The sequence below is a fragment of the Microcebus murinus genome, chromosome 16 (assembly GCF_040939455.1).
Source record: "Microcebus murinus isolate Inina chromosome 16, M.murinus_Inina_mat1.0, whole genome shotgun sequence".
Taxonomy (NCBI): domain Eukaryota; kingdom Metazoa; phylum Chordata; class Mammalia; order Primates; family Cheirogaleidae; genus Microcebus; species Microcebus murinus.
Genome location: NC_134119.1, coordinates 8,547,331 through 8,563,430, shown reverse-complemented (window position 1 = coordinate 8,563,430; position 16,100 = coordinate 8,547,331). Strand labels below are relative to the sequence as shown.

Below are 16,100 nucleotides of genomic sequence, written 5' to 3'. Positions count from 1 at the left end.
TGTGCATCCAAATTACTTCTGAGCACTCAAAAATGACTGATTTAGATGATTATATGCCAATACACTCAAGTTTCTTGGTAAAGCTTATCACCGAGATGCCAAAGGTCAAGTCTTAGTTTGTTCATCAGCCGGCATTCCTCCCTGTAGAGGTGCAGCTTTAGTAGGATTTACATTTCGGTCCAGCTTTCCTAAAAGTTACACGCATGAATCTAGCAACTGTCCCATTATAGGAAAATTAGAATGATATTCCTTAAATGTGAAAATTATTAACTTGGGATTCTGGGCATTTGAAAAGAATTATGACTCCTGCCAATTACAAAAAAAAAAAGGCAGTCGATGGTACAAAAGACATCATTTGGCTTTTCCCTGTCTCCGTTGCTCGAGGTTCATAAAAGTGTAGATTAAATTGCTGTTCCGTTCGCCACGAGAAATACTTAGTGTAAGTGGGGAAATTGGAATGGAATATGGAACCTGTTGTTGTTATTTCAACTCTTCTCCTTTTCTTGCAGGCTATGCCCAGGAGGAACAGCTGAAAGAAGAGGAGGAAATAAAAGAGGAAGAGGAAGAGGAGGAGGACAGCGGGTCAGTAGCTCAGCTTCAGGGTGGCAATGACACAGGGACCGATGAGGAGGTAGACACAGGCCCAGAGCAGAAAGGCTGCTTCAGCTACCAGAACTCTCCGGGAAGCCATCTGTCCAATCAGGATGGGGAGAACGAGTCTCTGCTGAGCGACGCCAGCGACCAGGTGTCGGACGTCAAGAGCATCTGTGGCCGAGATGCCCCGGACAAGAGAGCGAACGCTCAGCCCAAGCTTGCCGGCGAAGCGCACAACTGCATGGATAAAATGACGGCTGTCTACGCCAACATCCTGTCCGACTCCTACTGGTCAGGCCTGGGCCTCGGCTTCAAGCTGTCCAATGCTGAGAGGCGGAATTGTGACAGCCGCAACGGCAGCAGCAAGAGTGACTTTGATTGGCACCAGGACGCCCTGTCCAAGAGCCTGCAGCAGAACTTGCCCTCCCGGTCCGTCTCGAAACCCAGCCTGTTCAGCTCGGTGCAGCTGTACCGGCAGAGCAGCAAGATGTGCGGGACCGTGTTCACGGGCGCCAGCAGGTTCCGCTGCCGGCAGTGCAGCGCCGCCTACGACACCCTGGTCGAGCTGACCGTGCACATGAACGAGACGGGCCACTATCAAGATGACAACCGCAAAAAGGACAAGCTCAGACCCACGAGCTACTCGAAGCCCCGGAAAAGGGCTTTCCAGGATATGGACAAGGAGGATGCTCAGAAGGTCCTGAAATGTATGTTTTGTGGCGACTCCTTCGATTCCCTCCAAGATCTGAGCGTCCACATGATCAAAACTAAGCATTACCAAAAAGTGCCTTTGAAGGAGCCAGTGCCAACCATTTCCTCGAAAATGGTCACCCCGGCGAAGAAACGCGTCTTTGATGTCAACCGGCCGTGTTCCCCCGACTCGACCACAGGGTCGTTCGCAGATTCTTTTTCCTGCCCGAAGAGCGCCAGCCTGCAGGCGAGCTCCAACAACCGCTATGGCTACCAGAACGGCGCCAGCTACACCTGGCAGTTCGAGGCCTGCAAGTCCCAGATCCTGAAGTGCATGGAGTGTGGGAGCTCGCACGACACCTTGCAGCAGCTCACCACCCACATGATGGTCACGGGCCACTTTCTCAAGGTCACCAGCTCTGCCTCCAAGAAAGGGAAGCAGCTGGTGCTGGACCCGCTGGCGGTGGAGAAGATGCAGACCTTGTCGGAGGCCCCCAGCAGCGACTCCCTGGCCCCCAAGCCGTCGAGCAACTCGGCGTCCGACTGCGCGGCCTCCACGACCGAGGTGAAGAGAGAGAGCAAAAAAGAAAGGGCAGAGGAAGCCGGCAAGGACGAGAAAGTCGTAAAGAGCGAGGACTATGAAGATCCTCTGCAAAAGCCTCTAGACCCCGCGATAAAATACCAGTATCTGAGGGAGGAGGATTTGGAAGACGGCTCCAAGGGTGGAGGGGACATTCTGAAATCTCTGGAAAATACAGTCACCACGGCCATCAACAAGGCCCAAAACGGGGCTCCGAGCTGGAGCGCCTACCCCAGCATCCACGCGGCCTACCAGCTGTCGGAGGGCGCCAAGCCGCCTCTGCCCGTGGGGTCCCAGGTCCTGCAGATCCGCCCTAACCTCACCCACAAGCTGAGGCCGATCGCGCCCAAGTGGAAGGTCATGCCGCTCGTCCCCGTGCCCACAAACCTGGCCCCGTACACGCAGGTCAAGAAGGAGTCGGAAGACAAAGAGGAAGCCGGGAAGGAGGGTAGGAAGGGAAGTCCCCACGAAGAGGCCTCGTCTTTCAGCCACGGTGAGGGGGACTCTTTCTCCAAGGGCGAAACGCCCCCAGAATCCAAAAAGCCTGAGCCGTGTCCCCTGAAGGAGGAGGACAAGCTGATGCAAGAGTGTGGAGAGAAAGAGAAGCCCCAGGCCCTGGAGCCCACGTCTTCTCTTAGCAACGGATGCGCCCTGGCCGGCCACCCCGCGGGCCTCCCGTGCATCAACCCGCTCAGCGCCCTGCAGTCCGTCCTGAACAATCACCTGGGCAAAGCCACGGAACCCTTGCGCGCGCCTTCCTGCTCCAGCCCGAGCTCAAGCACAATTTCCATGTTTCACAAGTCCAGTCTCGGCGTCATGGACAAGCCGGGGCTGAGTCCCGCCTCCACCAGGCCGGCCGGCGTGTCCAGGCGCTACCTGTTTGAGAACAACGACCAGCCCATCGACCTGACCAAGTCCAAAAGCAAGAAAGCCGAGTCCTCCCAAGCACAGTCCTGCACGTCCCCGCCTCAGAAGCACGCTCTGTCCGACATCGCCGACATGGTCAAGGTCCTCCCCAAAGCCACCACCCCAAAGCCCGCCGCGTCCTCCAGGGTCCCTCCCGTGAAGCTGGAGATGGATGTCAGGCGCTTCGAGGACGTCTCCAGCGAGGTCTCCACGTTGCATAAAAGAAAGGGCCGGCAGTCCAACTGGAACCCTCAGCATCTTCTGATTCTGCAGGCTCAGTTCGCCTCCAGCCTCTTCCAGACCTCGGAGGGCAAGTACCTGCTGTCCGATCTGGGCCCGCAAGAGCGCATGCAAATCTCGAAGTTTACGGGACTTTCCATGACCACCATCAGCCACTGGCTGGCAAACGTCAAGTACCAGCTTAGGAAAACGGGCGGGACGAAGTTTCTGAAAAACATGGACAAAGGCCACCCTATCTTTTATTGCAGTGACTGCGCCTCCCAGTTCAGAACCCCTTCTACCTACATCAGCCACTTGGAATCTCACCTGGGTTTCCAAATGAAGGATATGACCCGCCTGGCAGTGGATCAGCAAAGCAAGGTGGAGCAAGAGATCTCCCGGGTATCGTCGGCTCAGAGGTCTCCGGAAACAATAGCTGGCGAAGAGGACACAGACTCTAAATTCAAGTGTAAGTTGTGCTGTCGGACATTTGTGAGCAAACACGCGGTAAAACTCCACCTAAGCAAAACGCACAGCAAGTCACCCGAACACCATTCACAGTTTGTAACAGACGTGGATGAAGAATAGCTCCGCAGGTATGGGTTTGCTGCCAGGCGGTTGTGACAGTGGCCGTGGGAGGAGCCTCTGGAGGGGAGACGGGTCTGCTTAGAGGCAGCGAACGTCTCCCGGTGCCAAGCAGGAGAGTAGCTTGCTGGAGTAGGGCTTATTTTCATGAAAGATCAGAACATGAGAAGTAAGCCCTAACCATCTCTCAGGTCCTCCAGTTTAGAGTCGAGGACTAGAAGGACACGGGTTTAGAGATGACGTTCACAGATTAATGTTTCTTCTAGGCCTTCACTATCCGTGGTCCCCTGGGTTACCCAAGGCAACCCCCAGCGTCCACCCAGCGCGCCCCTCATTTTCATTAATAAGTACTAACTTCTCTCACCATTCCATTTCACCACCCACCTGCCCATAGCAACGCTAATGACTTACAAAGTGATGAAAAGGTGAGCGACAGAATAAAGATGGGACAGTTGCTAGAAGCGCTCCCTCTACAGAGATTTCTTAATCAGCTCACGAATAGCTTAAAGTGGTCTTTATGATTGTTACTTGTAATCGATGCTTTTTGCAGCTTGCTTTTAGCAGTTGCCACCTTGCACCCCCTTCCTTTTGCTTCTTTCCTGCATTAAGTTTCCCATGAAAGAGCCCGTACCCTTCATGGGATGGCCACAAGCCACGCTGCTCTGCAGAACGCTGAGATGGAAAGAGAAGAAGCGTATTTTCTTCTCTAATTTTTGTTCACTTTTCTTGAGGATAGACTAATATCAGAGTCTACCTTTAACAAAGATAGATGCAATGCATGCCTTTGAGATTTTATTTTATGCAAACAAACGGCTTTTTGTACACCCGTCACACAGGTGCATGTACGACGTGCATGGGGTCTCACCGCTTCAAGGTAATTTCCACCATGTGTCATAGAAGTTCCAGGCCTCATATGGCCATGGATGCCCAAGGCGTCCATGAGGACACAGACCACGGTCAATGACCTTGGCAGATTAGTCCCACCAGCCATTTTCAAATGCTGAGAACAAGCCAGGCTGGGTCTTAACAAACCTCTTTCATCTCCCTTTTTGTATTTACTCTAATTCCTTTTCTCTTCCTTCCAGCAAGATACCCCCACACACTGAGAGACCTCACACACATTCAGGTTGTCCTTTACCTCGGGCCACACCCTAAGACAGGGGCCCAACCTGAACTCAACCTCCTGCACTGACCAGTCCACTTGAGGTCATGCTAAGTTACAGATTTGCTCTCAATTAACTAATTCACAATAAGATCTGAAAAGCTAAAGACAGCGTAAGATAGAAGCCCTCACCACTCCCTATTGTCAGAGCATTTGTCTTTAAATAAGAGACTTTTGGAACAAGCTACAAAGGTGGGACACCAGGGAGGTGCCAGGTGGAGAGGGGTATTTGTATGGCATGGCTTTGGGTGCACCCCGCGTCGGGTAGAGAGATTTACTGAGCGTGAGGATGGCCAAAATGAAATAAAAGATTAAAGTTTCTGATCTGGGACTTTTCCCTCCATGAGAAGATCTAAGCTTCTTATAGCGGGAACCAACCTATCACTGTAATGGCTGTCTGGGCCCAAATGAAGACTATCTTTTTTGTTTGCATGTTGTTATCATGATAATTAAATGTGTTACTGGCAGATTCATCTCTTGCTTTCCAAGCATGATTTGTTTAGCTCACGCTATTGAAAGAAAAGCCGAAATGCATCCATTGAATCCATATATGAGCTCGGGGCTTTGCGGTATCCAATCTGTGTGCTGTATAACATTTTAAATAACATTTTATATAACTTGCCATTATGCTTTTCTGGTCCTTTAAAAAAAAAAAAAGGTGGACATACACAGAATATCTAGAGAGAAGAAAGATGTTTCAAATCCAATAGTGATGGGTCCAGCCCATGGTGAAGAGGGCTAATAGGTAATGTTTATTTGTGCTACAATAAAGACCAATTTTCCACCTGTTAGGTTTATAACATTTTTTTAAAAAATTAATATCACTGCCTAAACATGAGATATATAAACAGGGAGAGGGAAGAGAAAAGAAAGCTTGCATCCATCCTCAGTCAAAATCTGAAATGTATGATATCTGTTTTAGGAATGCAAAAGTAAACTAATAATTTGGAAAAACATACACAACAGGTACTTCCAAATCTATTAAATACATAGATAAGATAGCTGTTTTTGCATCTCCCTGCATTTCCACAGAATAAATATTTCCGATTTGGACTTTCAAAGCAGTGTTATTATGCAAAACTGAAGCTCCATCCGTATACATTCATCTGTAGGCTGTGAGTCTGAGAAGATTACAGAAAAACAGGTTTGAGTGTTTGAGACTCACTCAAAGCAATGTATGTTGTACATGTAGGAAAGATGGTGCATGGACTGGGCGTGTTTGCATTAATACTAAAAATATTCCAATCAGCTCAAATGGTTCCCCCATCTGTACAAAGCTGGCTTGTTGGGGATTTGGTCACCCAACAAAGAATGCCTCCTGTTTTAGAACATTTATGCAATACCTTACCCACTGCTTAGAATTATGCACATTATGTTTTTAACTGGTCACAAAATGACATCATTGTTATCTGGAACTCTAATCTTAGTTGGTATGCATGATAGCACAAATTGTGCAAAATGACATGATGTTTTGGAACGCATAGTCAACATTTTATGGAAAATTTGGGAGTTTTACCCTATCTGTTTTCTGAAAGATGAAAATTTTGACCTGGATTTTCTTTCCTTTCTTGGATATATCTTAAATCCTACAAAATGCTCTGCCAAATATTAAATGCAACTTTTCATTAAAAATTCATTAGAAAATATTAAATGTGCATCCCTATTTTAGGACATAAGAAATCTAAAACAATTTCAATATGTATTTTGTGTATGTCTTTAAAAGCCACATGCTCTTGAATAATAGAAATTAAACAGAGAGCAAATCAATGAGTCTAAAATGCATAAGGGCTTGAAATTATAGTCATTACCGTGTAATACAGTGTACAAGTTTAACAGCACACCTAGCCTTGAAGTGGTTGGCAGGAATGTATTCTAGTCCAATGAGCTGCCACTTCTGTTGTGGATGGCTTGATAAAAACACATGTTCAGGGTGAAAAGCATGTAAGGTTGCCAGATAAAATACAGGATGGATGTCCAGTTAAATTTGCATTTCAGGTAAATAACAAATTTCTTTTTAGTATAAGTATGGCCCAACCATCACATGGGCCATACTTATATTTAAAAAGTATTCACTGTTTATTGAAGATTCAAGCTTAACTGGGCATCCTGTATTTTTATTTGCTAAATCAGGCAACACTAACAGCACAGACTATATGGCAGTCTAGGAGGAGCCAAACAGACTGGACTAATTAATGTCTGGAAGAGGCATCAACCATTCTTTCTTCCATTAAATAAGCCTGCCTGCCTGCCTTCCTTCCATTTTTTTCTTCTTTTCTTCCTTCTTTGCTTCCCTCCTTGCATTCCTTTCATCCTCCAACAAATATTGGTCGTGCTTTTACTATGCACCAGACTCCATTTAACAATGGAAATATAATAGTGAACCGGCAGTCACGCCAATTATAATAGCAAAATGCGCCAGGCCTTGCAGCAAACAGTTCACTGACATCATTTTACTTTATCCTCACAAACAGCCCTATGAGGTAGGGGTTAAATCAACCACGTTATGAAGGAAGAAATGGAGGCAGAGCAGTCCAAGGTCCCACCGTCTCTGAGCCTCACCCATGCATTGGCGTGTATCTAGAGAGCTCTGGTTCCGTGGCAAGCACTGTGCTAATCCAGGGAATAAACCAATGACCAGGACAAGATTCTGCCTATGAGGCCAGTGGTGGACACATAGACGGACAGCTCCAGGGCAAATGCTGCCCAGTCCTTGAGGGGGAAGCCAGGGTGGGGAAGAGTAGTTTGAGAGGGCAGAATGCTGGGTTCAAACCCCCAACTCACCCACTCTTTTAAGATGTGCCCCACTTCTGTATCTATAAAACGTGGACATAATATCCTTCTCATAGGAAGGCTGCCAGAATTAAATAAATGTGTGTAATTATTTTCCATAAAGCCTAGTACAAGGTGGTTTACAAGAAAAGCCAGTTCTAGACCGAGCCTCTGCGGGCCCTTACCTATTCTGCAGCCTCATCTGAAGTGTAGAGAACTGCAGAGTCTTCTTAGGTTGAACTAATTAATACCTTTGTAGGAACCTCAACCTGCTACTCGATTAGGGTAACAACAGCAACAGCAAAGCTCGCATTTATTGGCCTCTTTCTGATTATTCATGTCATCCTCACTTTGCAGAGAGGTAAACCAAAGCTCAAAGAGTTTCATGACTTGTCCAAGAACACACAGTAAACATAGAGGTAGGATTCGAACCCAGGACTGTCCAATGCTCACCAACTTTCTTCTGCTTCCTGGTTTCCTCCTCCTTGCCTGATGGCCAAGTGTACCTCCAACAGCCCAGGAGAAAAGCTATAAAGTGTGGCATAAGAGTTGAGACAGGAACGAGGGCTCCCCTGGGCCTCTTTGGAGGCTCCAGCTATAAATCAAACATTGCCACTCAGGGGCCTGGGACTGACCTGCAGGGTGAAGCAGAACATCCTTGCTCTCTTTTTAACGCCCTTGGGTAGTTAGGGAATTGTACATTTATTCTATAGTGTCTAACCAAGAAATTACCCAAATTCCAATGGAAAAAAAAATATATATATATACACACACACACACACACACATATATGTAAGATATATTTTAATCCTCATCCTGACTCTCAGGAATCCATTGTGGAAAAATAAAATAAGAATCGCCTGTACAGGGTCAAGTACAGACTGTACCATTTCTCAAGCAGCAAGAAGCAAACACATCATCTTCCCCAGCGTGTGCGTTTCGTCCCAGCGTCCTGGCTAACCTCCCCATGGGTGGCAGCCCCCCGTGGCACTTTCCTCCCTCATTTGGACTTTTGAGTGCTCAATCCTGACGTGTATAATTTGGCGCTTTAATATAGAGTAACATTATTTTTCATTTACTCCAATCTGCCATCGGTATCATCTTTTCATTTAACCAGATGCAATTCTTTTTTCTTTCGCTAAATTGAAAATCCATGAGCGACAGGGAGTGCAATGTTTTAATTAGCTCATATTTTTTATATGGATTTATGTCTTTAAAATACATTTGTGTAATTCTTCAGCTAAATTAAAAACGTCTTTCTGCAAAAGTGAGGAGGGGAAAATAAAGAGCTAAATTGTGTCATTAGCTCAGGTAGACGCAGACGAAGAGCAGAGCCTAGTGGAGAGACACACACAGTCGCTGGAGCTGCTCCCCGTGATGATTTTGAACTTGCCCTTCATTTACAGAAGTCTTTTTTCTGTGAAGACTTCTCGAAAATGGCTTGGGGTGGGTTTTTTTCTTTTCTTTTTTTTTTTTTAAGGCCTCTAGTAAGTAAACAAGCAGTTACCTTCCCTGAGCTAATTTGAAACCGAACCTGCTGCCAAACAAAACAGAGAAAAAGAAGTCATAATGATAAACAGTTTTTCCTGCATTTCTCTTTGTCTTTTTCTTTTCTTTTTTTTTTTTTAACTATCAAGTTTAAAGCTTTCCATGATGCTTTTTTCTACTTTATAGGAGACAAGTGACATTCCTTGGTAAATGGGAGAAAAAGCCATGCAGAACTGAAATCTCTCTAATGCGTTGACACTAACTTGCCCTCTATTGTTGGGAATGAGCAGGCGCTCCTGATTGTTCATCAAACGGCTCCTAATGCAGTTAAAGCATTCAGCTATAATTTCTCCTTGCATTTATAATTACTGTCATAGACTGCACACCTCGGTGAGCAGATTAAAGCTATAAACTATTTAGCCTCGGCTCTAAGACGAGGAACTTGATTTGTCTGGCAGGAGTTATTTGTTAGGGAGCTTGACACTTCACATAAAAATGACTCAACTTGATGAAGAACAATGCAGTTTTAGCAATGCGGGGATTTTAAATCAGTCATGACGCCACGCCCTGCAAGAATCGCAGGGCAGTTTGTTAAATGATATGTAGGCCGCGGAGATAAGGGATGCGTTAAGGGTACCAAAATAGAAGAGGAGCCGGTGTGCGGCTGCTTCCCTTCCCCACTGTCCTCTGGAAGATCGGGAGTTTGTTGAAAATCAGCGCATGTCATGTTCGCCTATTAAATCCGGTGTAAGTGCTATGTGAGGCTCACCTGGCGGGGAAAAAGGATGCCAGCAGCCCAAGGCGCATGTCACACGTGGGGGTTCTACAGAACTGTGTGTGGCTGCTGAGAGCATTTCCCCTGCAGAAACCCAGCAAGCCAGGGCCACGGGGCAAGTGGTTGTTTGGGGTTTTATTATTTTTTTTTCTGGAATATTCCTGTATTTCTTTGTTTGTTTGTTTGTTTACTTGCAGGAGACACATGCTATATTTAGGCACAGAGAGTGCTTTCCCTTGGGCTGATTCCATACCTTTTAGCTGTGACAATAAACAAAAAATAGATATCTTCCAACTCAGGCATCTTCTAATCGTTGAGCCCCATGACAAGGAGCCGTCGTCCCCAGTGGATTTTTGGCGAGTTTGATTTGCCAGGGAGTCGGCCCCCACCTACCCATACCTCGCAGCCACAGATAAACACGAATTTACCTTAACACTAGCATTTAGCGTCGAGACTCTATTGAACATTTATTTGCAGCACACAGTTAGTGCTGCTGCCCAAATGTTAGAGGTCACAAACACAAGTGCCTCAAGGGCCAGGCAGGTGACAGGAAGGGCCCGGGCAAAGCCAGGGGACCCTGCCTACCTCCAGCAGTTTTCCAAGGAAGTAGGAAATCCAGCTCTTTGTGTGAAGTCTCTCAAATGCTTAAATTGAGTTTTTTATTGGTGTGTTTTGGTTTGGGTTAGGTTTTAGATTGTTTCGTTGTTGTCACTGTTTTGAACATCCTTCAAGCAAACAAAGTATGTCAGAGACCAGGTTTAACCCCTAGGCTACCAGTTTACAACCTCTGTATAGGGTAGCAACCAAAGGCAGACCCCAGCCCTGTCTCCTGGCATTGTTTGTCCCTGCTCCCCCAGTGCAAGCCACCAGCGCTAGGACTTTGTGCTTGTACAGTCAGTGCCGTTTCTCCCCCTCTCGGAGGATGTTGGGTTGCTCTGTAGGAAAAGGAACTTCCTGCTTGTGATTTCATGAACCACTTCGCTCACCGGCCTCGAAACCTCGCCCACAGCCGGCACCCACAGTCCGCACGACAGTCTGTGCTGTGCATGGACGACGGATCCCTTTTGCTCTTGTGCGATGAGGAAAGCTTGAAAGCTCTGAAAGCTTGTTTTGCTTTACAGGCAGCCTTACTTGTCATGTGAATCAGAATAGGTAACATATACATATATGTTTTCATTACGTTATTTTTAAATGTTCACAATTTTATTTTGATAAATGAAAAATTAGAAAAGTTATATCACGGCCGTCGGCTAAAGTCGCTGTGCACGTTCATCTGTGGCTGTCGACTATAGTCGACGCTGGTACCGAAGTGGTTAAGTTGCTGCTGTGTAGAGTAGGAAAAACTCTCTGGGCTCTCCCGTGGGGGGTGACCCATCATACAGGTTTGCCCAGGACTTGGCAGGGAGGGTCCCCAGGATATGGGACTGAAACCAGGAAAATCCCAGACGCACTGGGACGTGCTGATCACCCGGACCTCCTGATAGACTCTGCTTTCTTTTCAGATCATATAAATCTTTCAACATTTACTAACACCTCTCCCGCTTCTAATACCTCTCTTGCGTCACTGGTGTAGCTTGCGAAATGGGGTGAGCTCTTTAATCCTGGTGACATTGAGTCAATGCCGACGTCACCCAGCGCCTGTGGGCCTATGATACTCGCTTAGTCCTCACAGCGTAACGGCAAGGGAGATATCGTTCCCATTTTCAAGATGAGAAAGGGTCTGTCCTGCCCAAGAGCCACCGCCGCAAGTGGCAGAGCTGAGACGCCAGGCCAGACCCGTCAGAACCGCAGCACAGGGCTCCCCACTCGGCACCGGGGGGCCGGGCCCAGGTCACTTCGGGATACGGGGAGTCTTGGATGTCTCAGAGCGCGGTGCCTTTAAAGTGCGTCTTAACACGCCGCTTTTGAAAGGCGCAACCACGTCTTGGTTACAGTTGTTACAAACAGGGGGAGGTTCTTGAAGGCCCCCACCCCTGGCCGGATGACCAGCATGAGCAAGCGGACACCTCCTCCCCGTTTCTAAAGTTTCCCCGACGTCAGCCCAAACGCGCGCACGCCCGCCAGCTGCCCGGCACTCCTGCCAGCAGGCAGGGGGCTGAGAGGGACCGGGATTGGTCTGGGATGTGTGTAGGGTTTTTCTATCCAAAGCTTATTCCTTCGTGCACTCGGGCACTATGCGGGGAGCACTCACCGGATGGCAGGAGCTGGCGCTCTCGCTGGGGGGACAGACAGACGGACAGACAGACAGACGTATAAACCGCACAGTGAGGGGAAACTAGGCAGCGGGAGGGCAGAGAGGAGGCGGCTTGCTGGTTTGCATGGAGCTGGCGGGAAGGATCCACTTACGCTGACGCCCGCCCGGCAACACCCGGAGAGAGGGGTTCCCCGGGAAGCAGGAAGAGCGTCGCCAGGGCCCTGAAGGCAGGAGCAGGCCTCGGGCATTTGAGGCCGTGTGGGGGGCCAGAGGAGCCACAGCTGGACGAGCACAGGGAGGGCACTGGAAATGAAAGCTGGAGAAAAGGCCCGGGCCAGAGAGTTCAGGGGTGGGGCAGACAGGCAGAAATAAGGCCCAGAGAGGTTAAGTGACTTACCCCAGGCCACGCAGCTAACTGACTACACACACTCAAGCAAGGTCCCAGGGAGAACGTTCCAATGCACGGAGGCAGCCAGGGAAGGCACAGTCAGGCAGCTTGGAAGAGTGTGACTTTCACACCGTGAAGGCTGCAGAGGCCAAGAGAAGGGAGAGATCGGCAAGGGACAAAGGAGGCACGAGAGAGGCTTGGGGAGCTGGAGGTGAGCAGGGACCCGGTGGGGGAGGGGCAGGTGCCAGCAGGGGCCAGGCCACTTGAGGCAGGACGGTCTGGGCTGCTGACAGGCAGGGTACAGGGGCGCCCTTGGCCCCCTCCCTCTGCCAGCCCCACCGGGCGGGAACCTCCCTGCTGGGGCTCAGCCCACCTTGGGGAGCTGTTCTGTCTCCTCTGTTGTATAATAGGCACCGTAGCAGCAAACGCCACCTCCCGGGCTCCCTCAGGGGAGCCCCACGGCTGCTGAGAGACCTGCCCTTGATTATTCCTGAGAATCGGTGACATTCTGTGGCTGCTCCTTGTGGGAGAGGCACAGGTCTGGCCCACCTGGTGGTTTTTGTTCACTTCCTGCTGTCACTTTTGAGAGAGACTGAAGCTTTCCATACACACAAGTAATTAATCTCATACCTCCTTATTCTGAATGTTTCACACATCAGCAGAAAATCAGAAAGACTTCAGGACAGAGAGACCCAGAGAGCAATCAGAGAAATGTTTCCCCTCCCCTTCTCCCTCTCTCCCTCCCTTCCTCCCTTCCTGTATTTATCAGGCACCTCTTATTCACCTACCCGGAGCTGGGGACATAACGGTGAAAGTCCACGCTCCCTCCCTTTGGGAAACTTAGAGTCTGACCCTCAACTTTAGAGTGAGGCCTGAGGGAAGATATTTGGTGACAACTTCACTGACTTTACCTGCAGTGGGATGAGATCTAAGTGACCAGACTTAGTGGGGTTCGTGGGAGCACCATGGAGGAGCACCACGGAGCAGCACTGCGTCCAGGCCAGGAGCAGGGCGGGAGGACGCAGGGAGGCAGAGGAGACTTCCTGAGCAGGCGCACCTGTTCCCCGACCTGAAAGGCAAGCAGAAGGAAGTCGGGAGGAGAGACGAAGCCGGGATCTTCTGGAAACTGAAAGTTCCATTTGTGCGCTCTGTCCCACCCCCAGAAATGGTTTTCCCACTTCCACTCATTAGGCAGAAATCCCTACAGACCCACATCCTGCCGAGGTGGCCCGAGCGTCCACGCATGCGCTAGCTGGCTCACCCTCTAGTCCAAGGCAGTGGAGTTTGTTTTCTCAGCAAGTAGTGCTAATAAATCTGAGCTCGCATTTTTATCGTGACTCTCTGCCGTCAGGGCAGACTTTGGGGTCAAATCCCAGCAGTGCCCACTTGCTGTTTGAGTTTGGGCAAGTCAGGTTTCCTCTTTGAGCTCCATTTCTTCATTCCTAAAATGCAGCCAACACTCAAAAAAAAAAAAATAAGCTATGTTCAGACTGGGTACTGAGCGCCTGACACAGATTGGATGGCAGCGAATGGCCTTGCCGTCCCTTTTCCCCTGATGAACTTTGCTTTCTTCTCCCTATTCCCCCTTCCTCGAGCACTTGCCCCCAAAAATAATAATAATAATAATAATAATAATAATATAATTCCCTTTCATTTGCTTTGCTTAAGGTTCAAATTAAGATGTGAGATGGATTGTGTCATTGTATTTGAAAAAATAGAGACTGTAATGTACATACAGATTTATCTAAAACAGCTCTGGGGAGAGGAGAAAGTATGTCCCTGAGAAAGGATGTGATATAGCATTAACCTGCCATTTCCTCCCCTCTCACTTACCCTGTCTCTCTCTGCAACCACCTGCCTTGAAAAATCCCACTTGCTACGACATAAATCCACTGGTGGCCGCATGGTGCTTGGAAGATCTGCACCGGAGTTTTCAGTGCAGATGATGGTGATGGTGATGAGATGATGATGATGATGATGGTGATGATGCTTAGAATGGTGCCTGGCACAGTGTCCATTACCACTCATGTTCTCGTCATCAGTATTGACAAAGGACCGGCATCTGTTGAGCACTATTTTGAATCATTGTGTAGATTAATTATTTTATCAGCAATAATAAGGTGAAAGGCACCTCTTCTTTTGATCCTCTTCTTTTGAACAAAAGAACTTGATATATTACTACAACAGCTGTAAGAGGTAGATGGAGAACCCTACCTTTATGCACAAATTTAACTTTGGGGAAACTGAGGTATTCTTCCATAAAAGCGGGAGTCAGATGAGAACCTGGCCAGGATGAAATGCATCTGTAGAGGACACTGCAGAGATGCCTCTGGATTCCTGATACTACGTCCTTGTGCCCCACTCCTGGCTTCCACACGTTTCTCCATCTAACAGATGCACCTGCACTCCTCCTGCGTGGGCAGCCCCCAGCTCCTGGAGCTGCTCTGTCTGCAGGTGCAGAGGGTACTTGGTGCCTGCAAGCATATGTGCCCTGAGCCACCGACTGACTGACTGACGGCATAGCAGAGCCCAGCCCTTGCCTCCAGCCAAACTCTGAGGCATAAGGTGTTGGCCCCCTACATATACTATGTCAATTAATCTGACTCCTAAACTCTGTAAAGAAAGAAATATGATCACACCCAGCCTCTAGGTGAAGACATCGGCCCTCAGAGAGGTGAAGTGACCAGGAAGACCATACAGCCAGTAAGTGGCAGAGCCAGAAACCAAGTGTGCACCAACAGATGATTTGCATCGGGCCAGAATTTTGGCCAAAAATTCAGCACATTTCAGGTATCCCTTGGTTAAATTTTATGGGCTTCTCCCCCAAAGTGTAAGATGCAGACACACCAGTTACTCGAAGGGGAGAGAAGGTGAATGAACCAAAATAAAATAAAATAAAATAAATATCCTGAAAACCCAAATCTTTGACCTAGACAACTTTCTACCACTTAGGCCCTCCAGCAAATTGGCACTTTAAATGTGCATGTTTTTATCTGGTATTTTTTCATCGATGGAGAAAAAAACGATGTTTCAGGTTATGTTATTTTCAATGCTACATTACTCGATTTCACAGTCAAATAATTCTATTTTTGTTCACCGGAGAATTTTGTCATGTTTAATTGTTTATGACTCCCGCCTCCCCCCGGTCCTGCCGGAGCCTCCACTTCCTTCTCTGCTGCCTTCCTTTAGGCTCTCCTGTGTGCGGTAACCATGGAGACGGGTCCCTATTGGATAGGCCTTGCGCTGGCTTAGAAGTCAAAGAACCAATCAGGACCTCGTCATCCCAGAAATGTACGAGGATGAAAAACGGGAGGCCTTTGCAAGTGGAGGGAAGGCCTGTCATGCAGTCTCGGGAGACAGGGAGTTCCTGACGCCTAGAAATCCCGACTCAGTGGGGAGAAACACGGGCCTGGAACTGCTGACGCCTCAGGGCTGGGTCCCCACTTCGTAGCTGAGGGACCTGGGGCAGGTCACATCACTTCTCTGAGCCTCAGCCACCAACTCCGTCAAGTGGCGGCAGGAAAGCCAACCTCGTGTAATTTTGGAAGGATAAAATTAAAGAAAACCTACTAAATGCCTGCCTAGCAACTGTCAGGCACGTAGAAGTCCTCAGTTCACGAGAGCTACTCTCATAATAAATCATAGCACCCCTAGAATTGAGGTTGGTTGAAGGCGTCTAACAATTTTAATCATAATGGCAATTATGATGTGTGGCAACGAAGCCACATTTCCTGTCTCAGGATCCTACGC

At 48.4% G+C, this 16,100-nt stretch overlaps 1 protein-coding gene across 4 annotated transcripts in view; it reads left to right on the top strand.

Moving 5' to 3' along the window:
* Window positions 1-16,100, top strand: part of TSHZ2 (teashirt zinc finger homeobox 2) — a 437,987-nt gene that overhangs the window by 256,087 nt on the left and 165,800 nt on the right. For 2 of the 4 annotated variants that reach the window (XR_012923673.1, XM_012752223.2), the window contains exon 2: window positions 510-3,458. Coding sequence is in view for 3 of the 4 variants with exons in the window: in XM_012752223.2 (XP_012607677.2) it covers window positions 510-3,458 (2,949 nt within the window). In the remaining variant the exon portion in view is untranslated. Of the gene's footprint in view, window positions 1-509; window positions 5,524-16,100 lie in introns of those variants that run through there. The other 2 variants (XM_012752222.2, XM_076010859.1) reach the window with 2 other exon arrangements.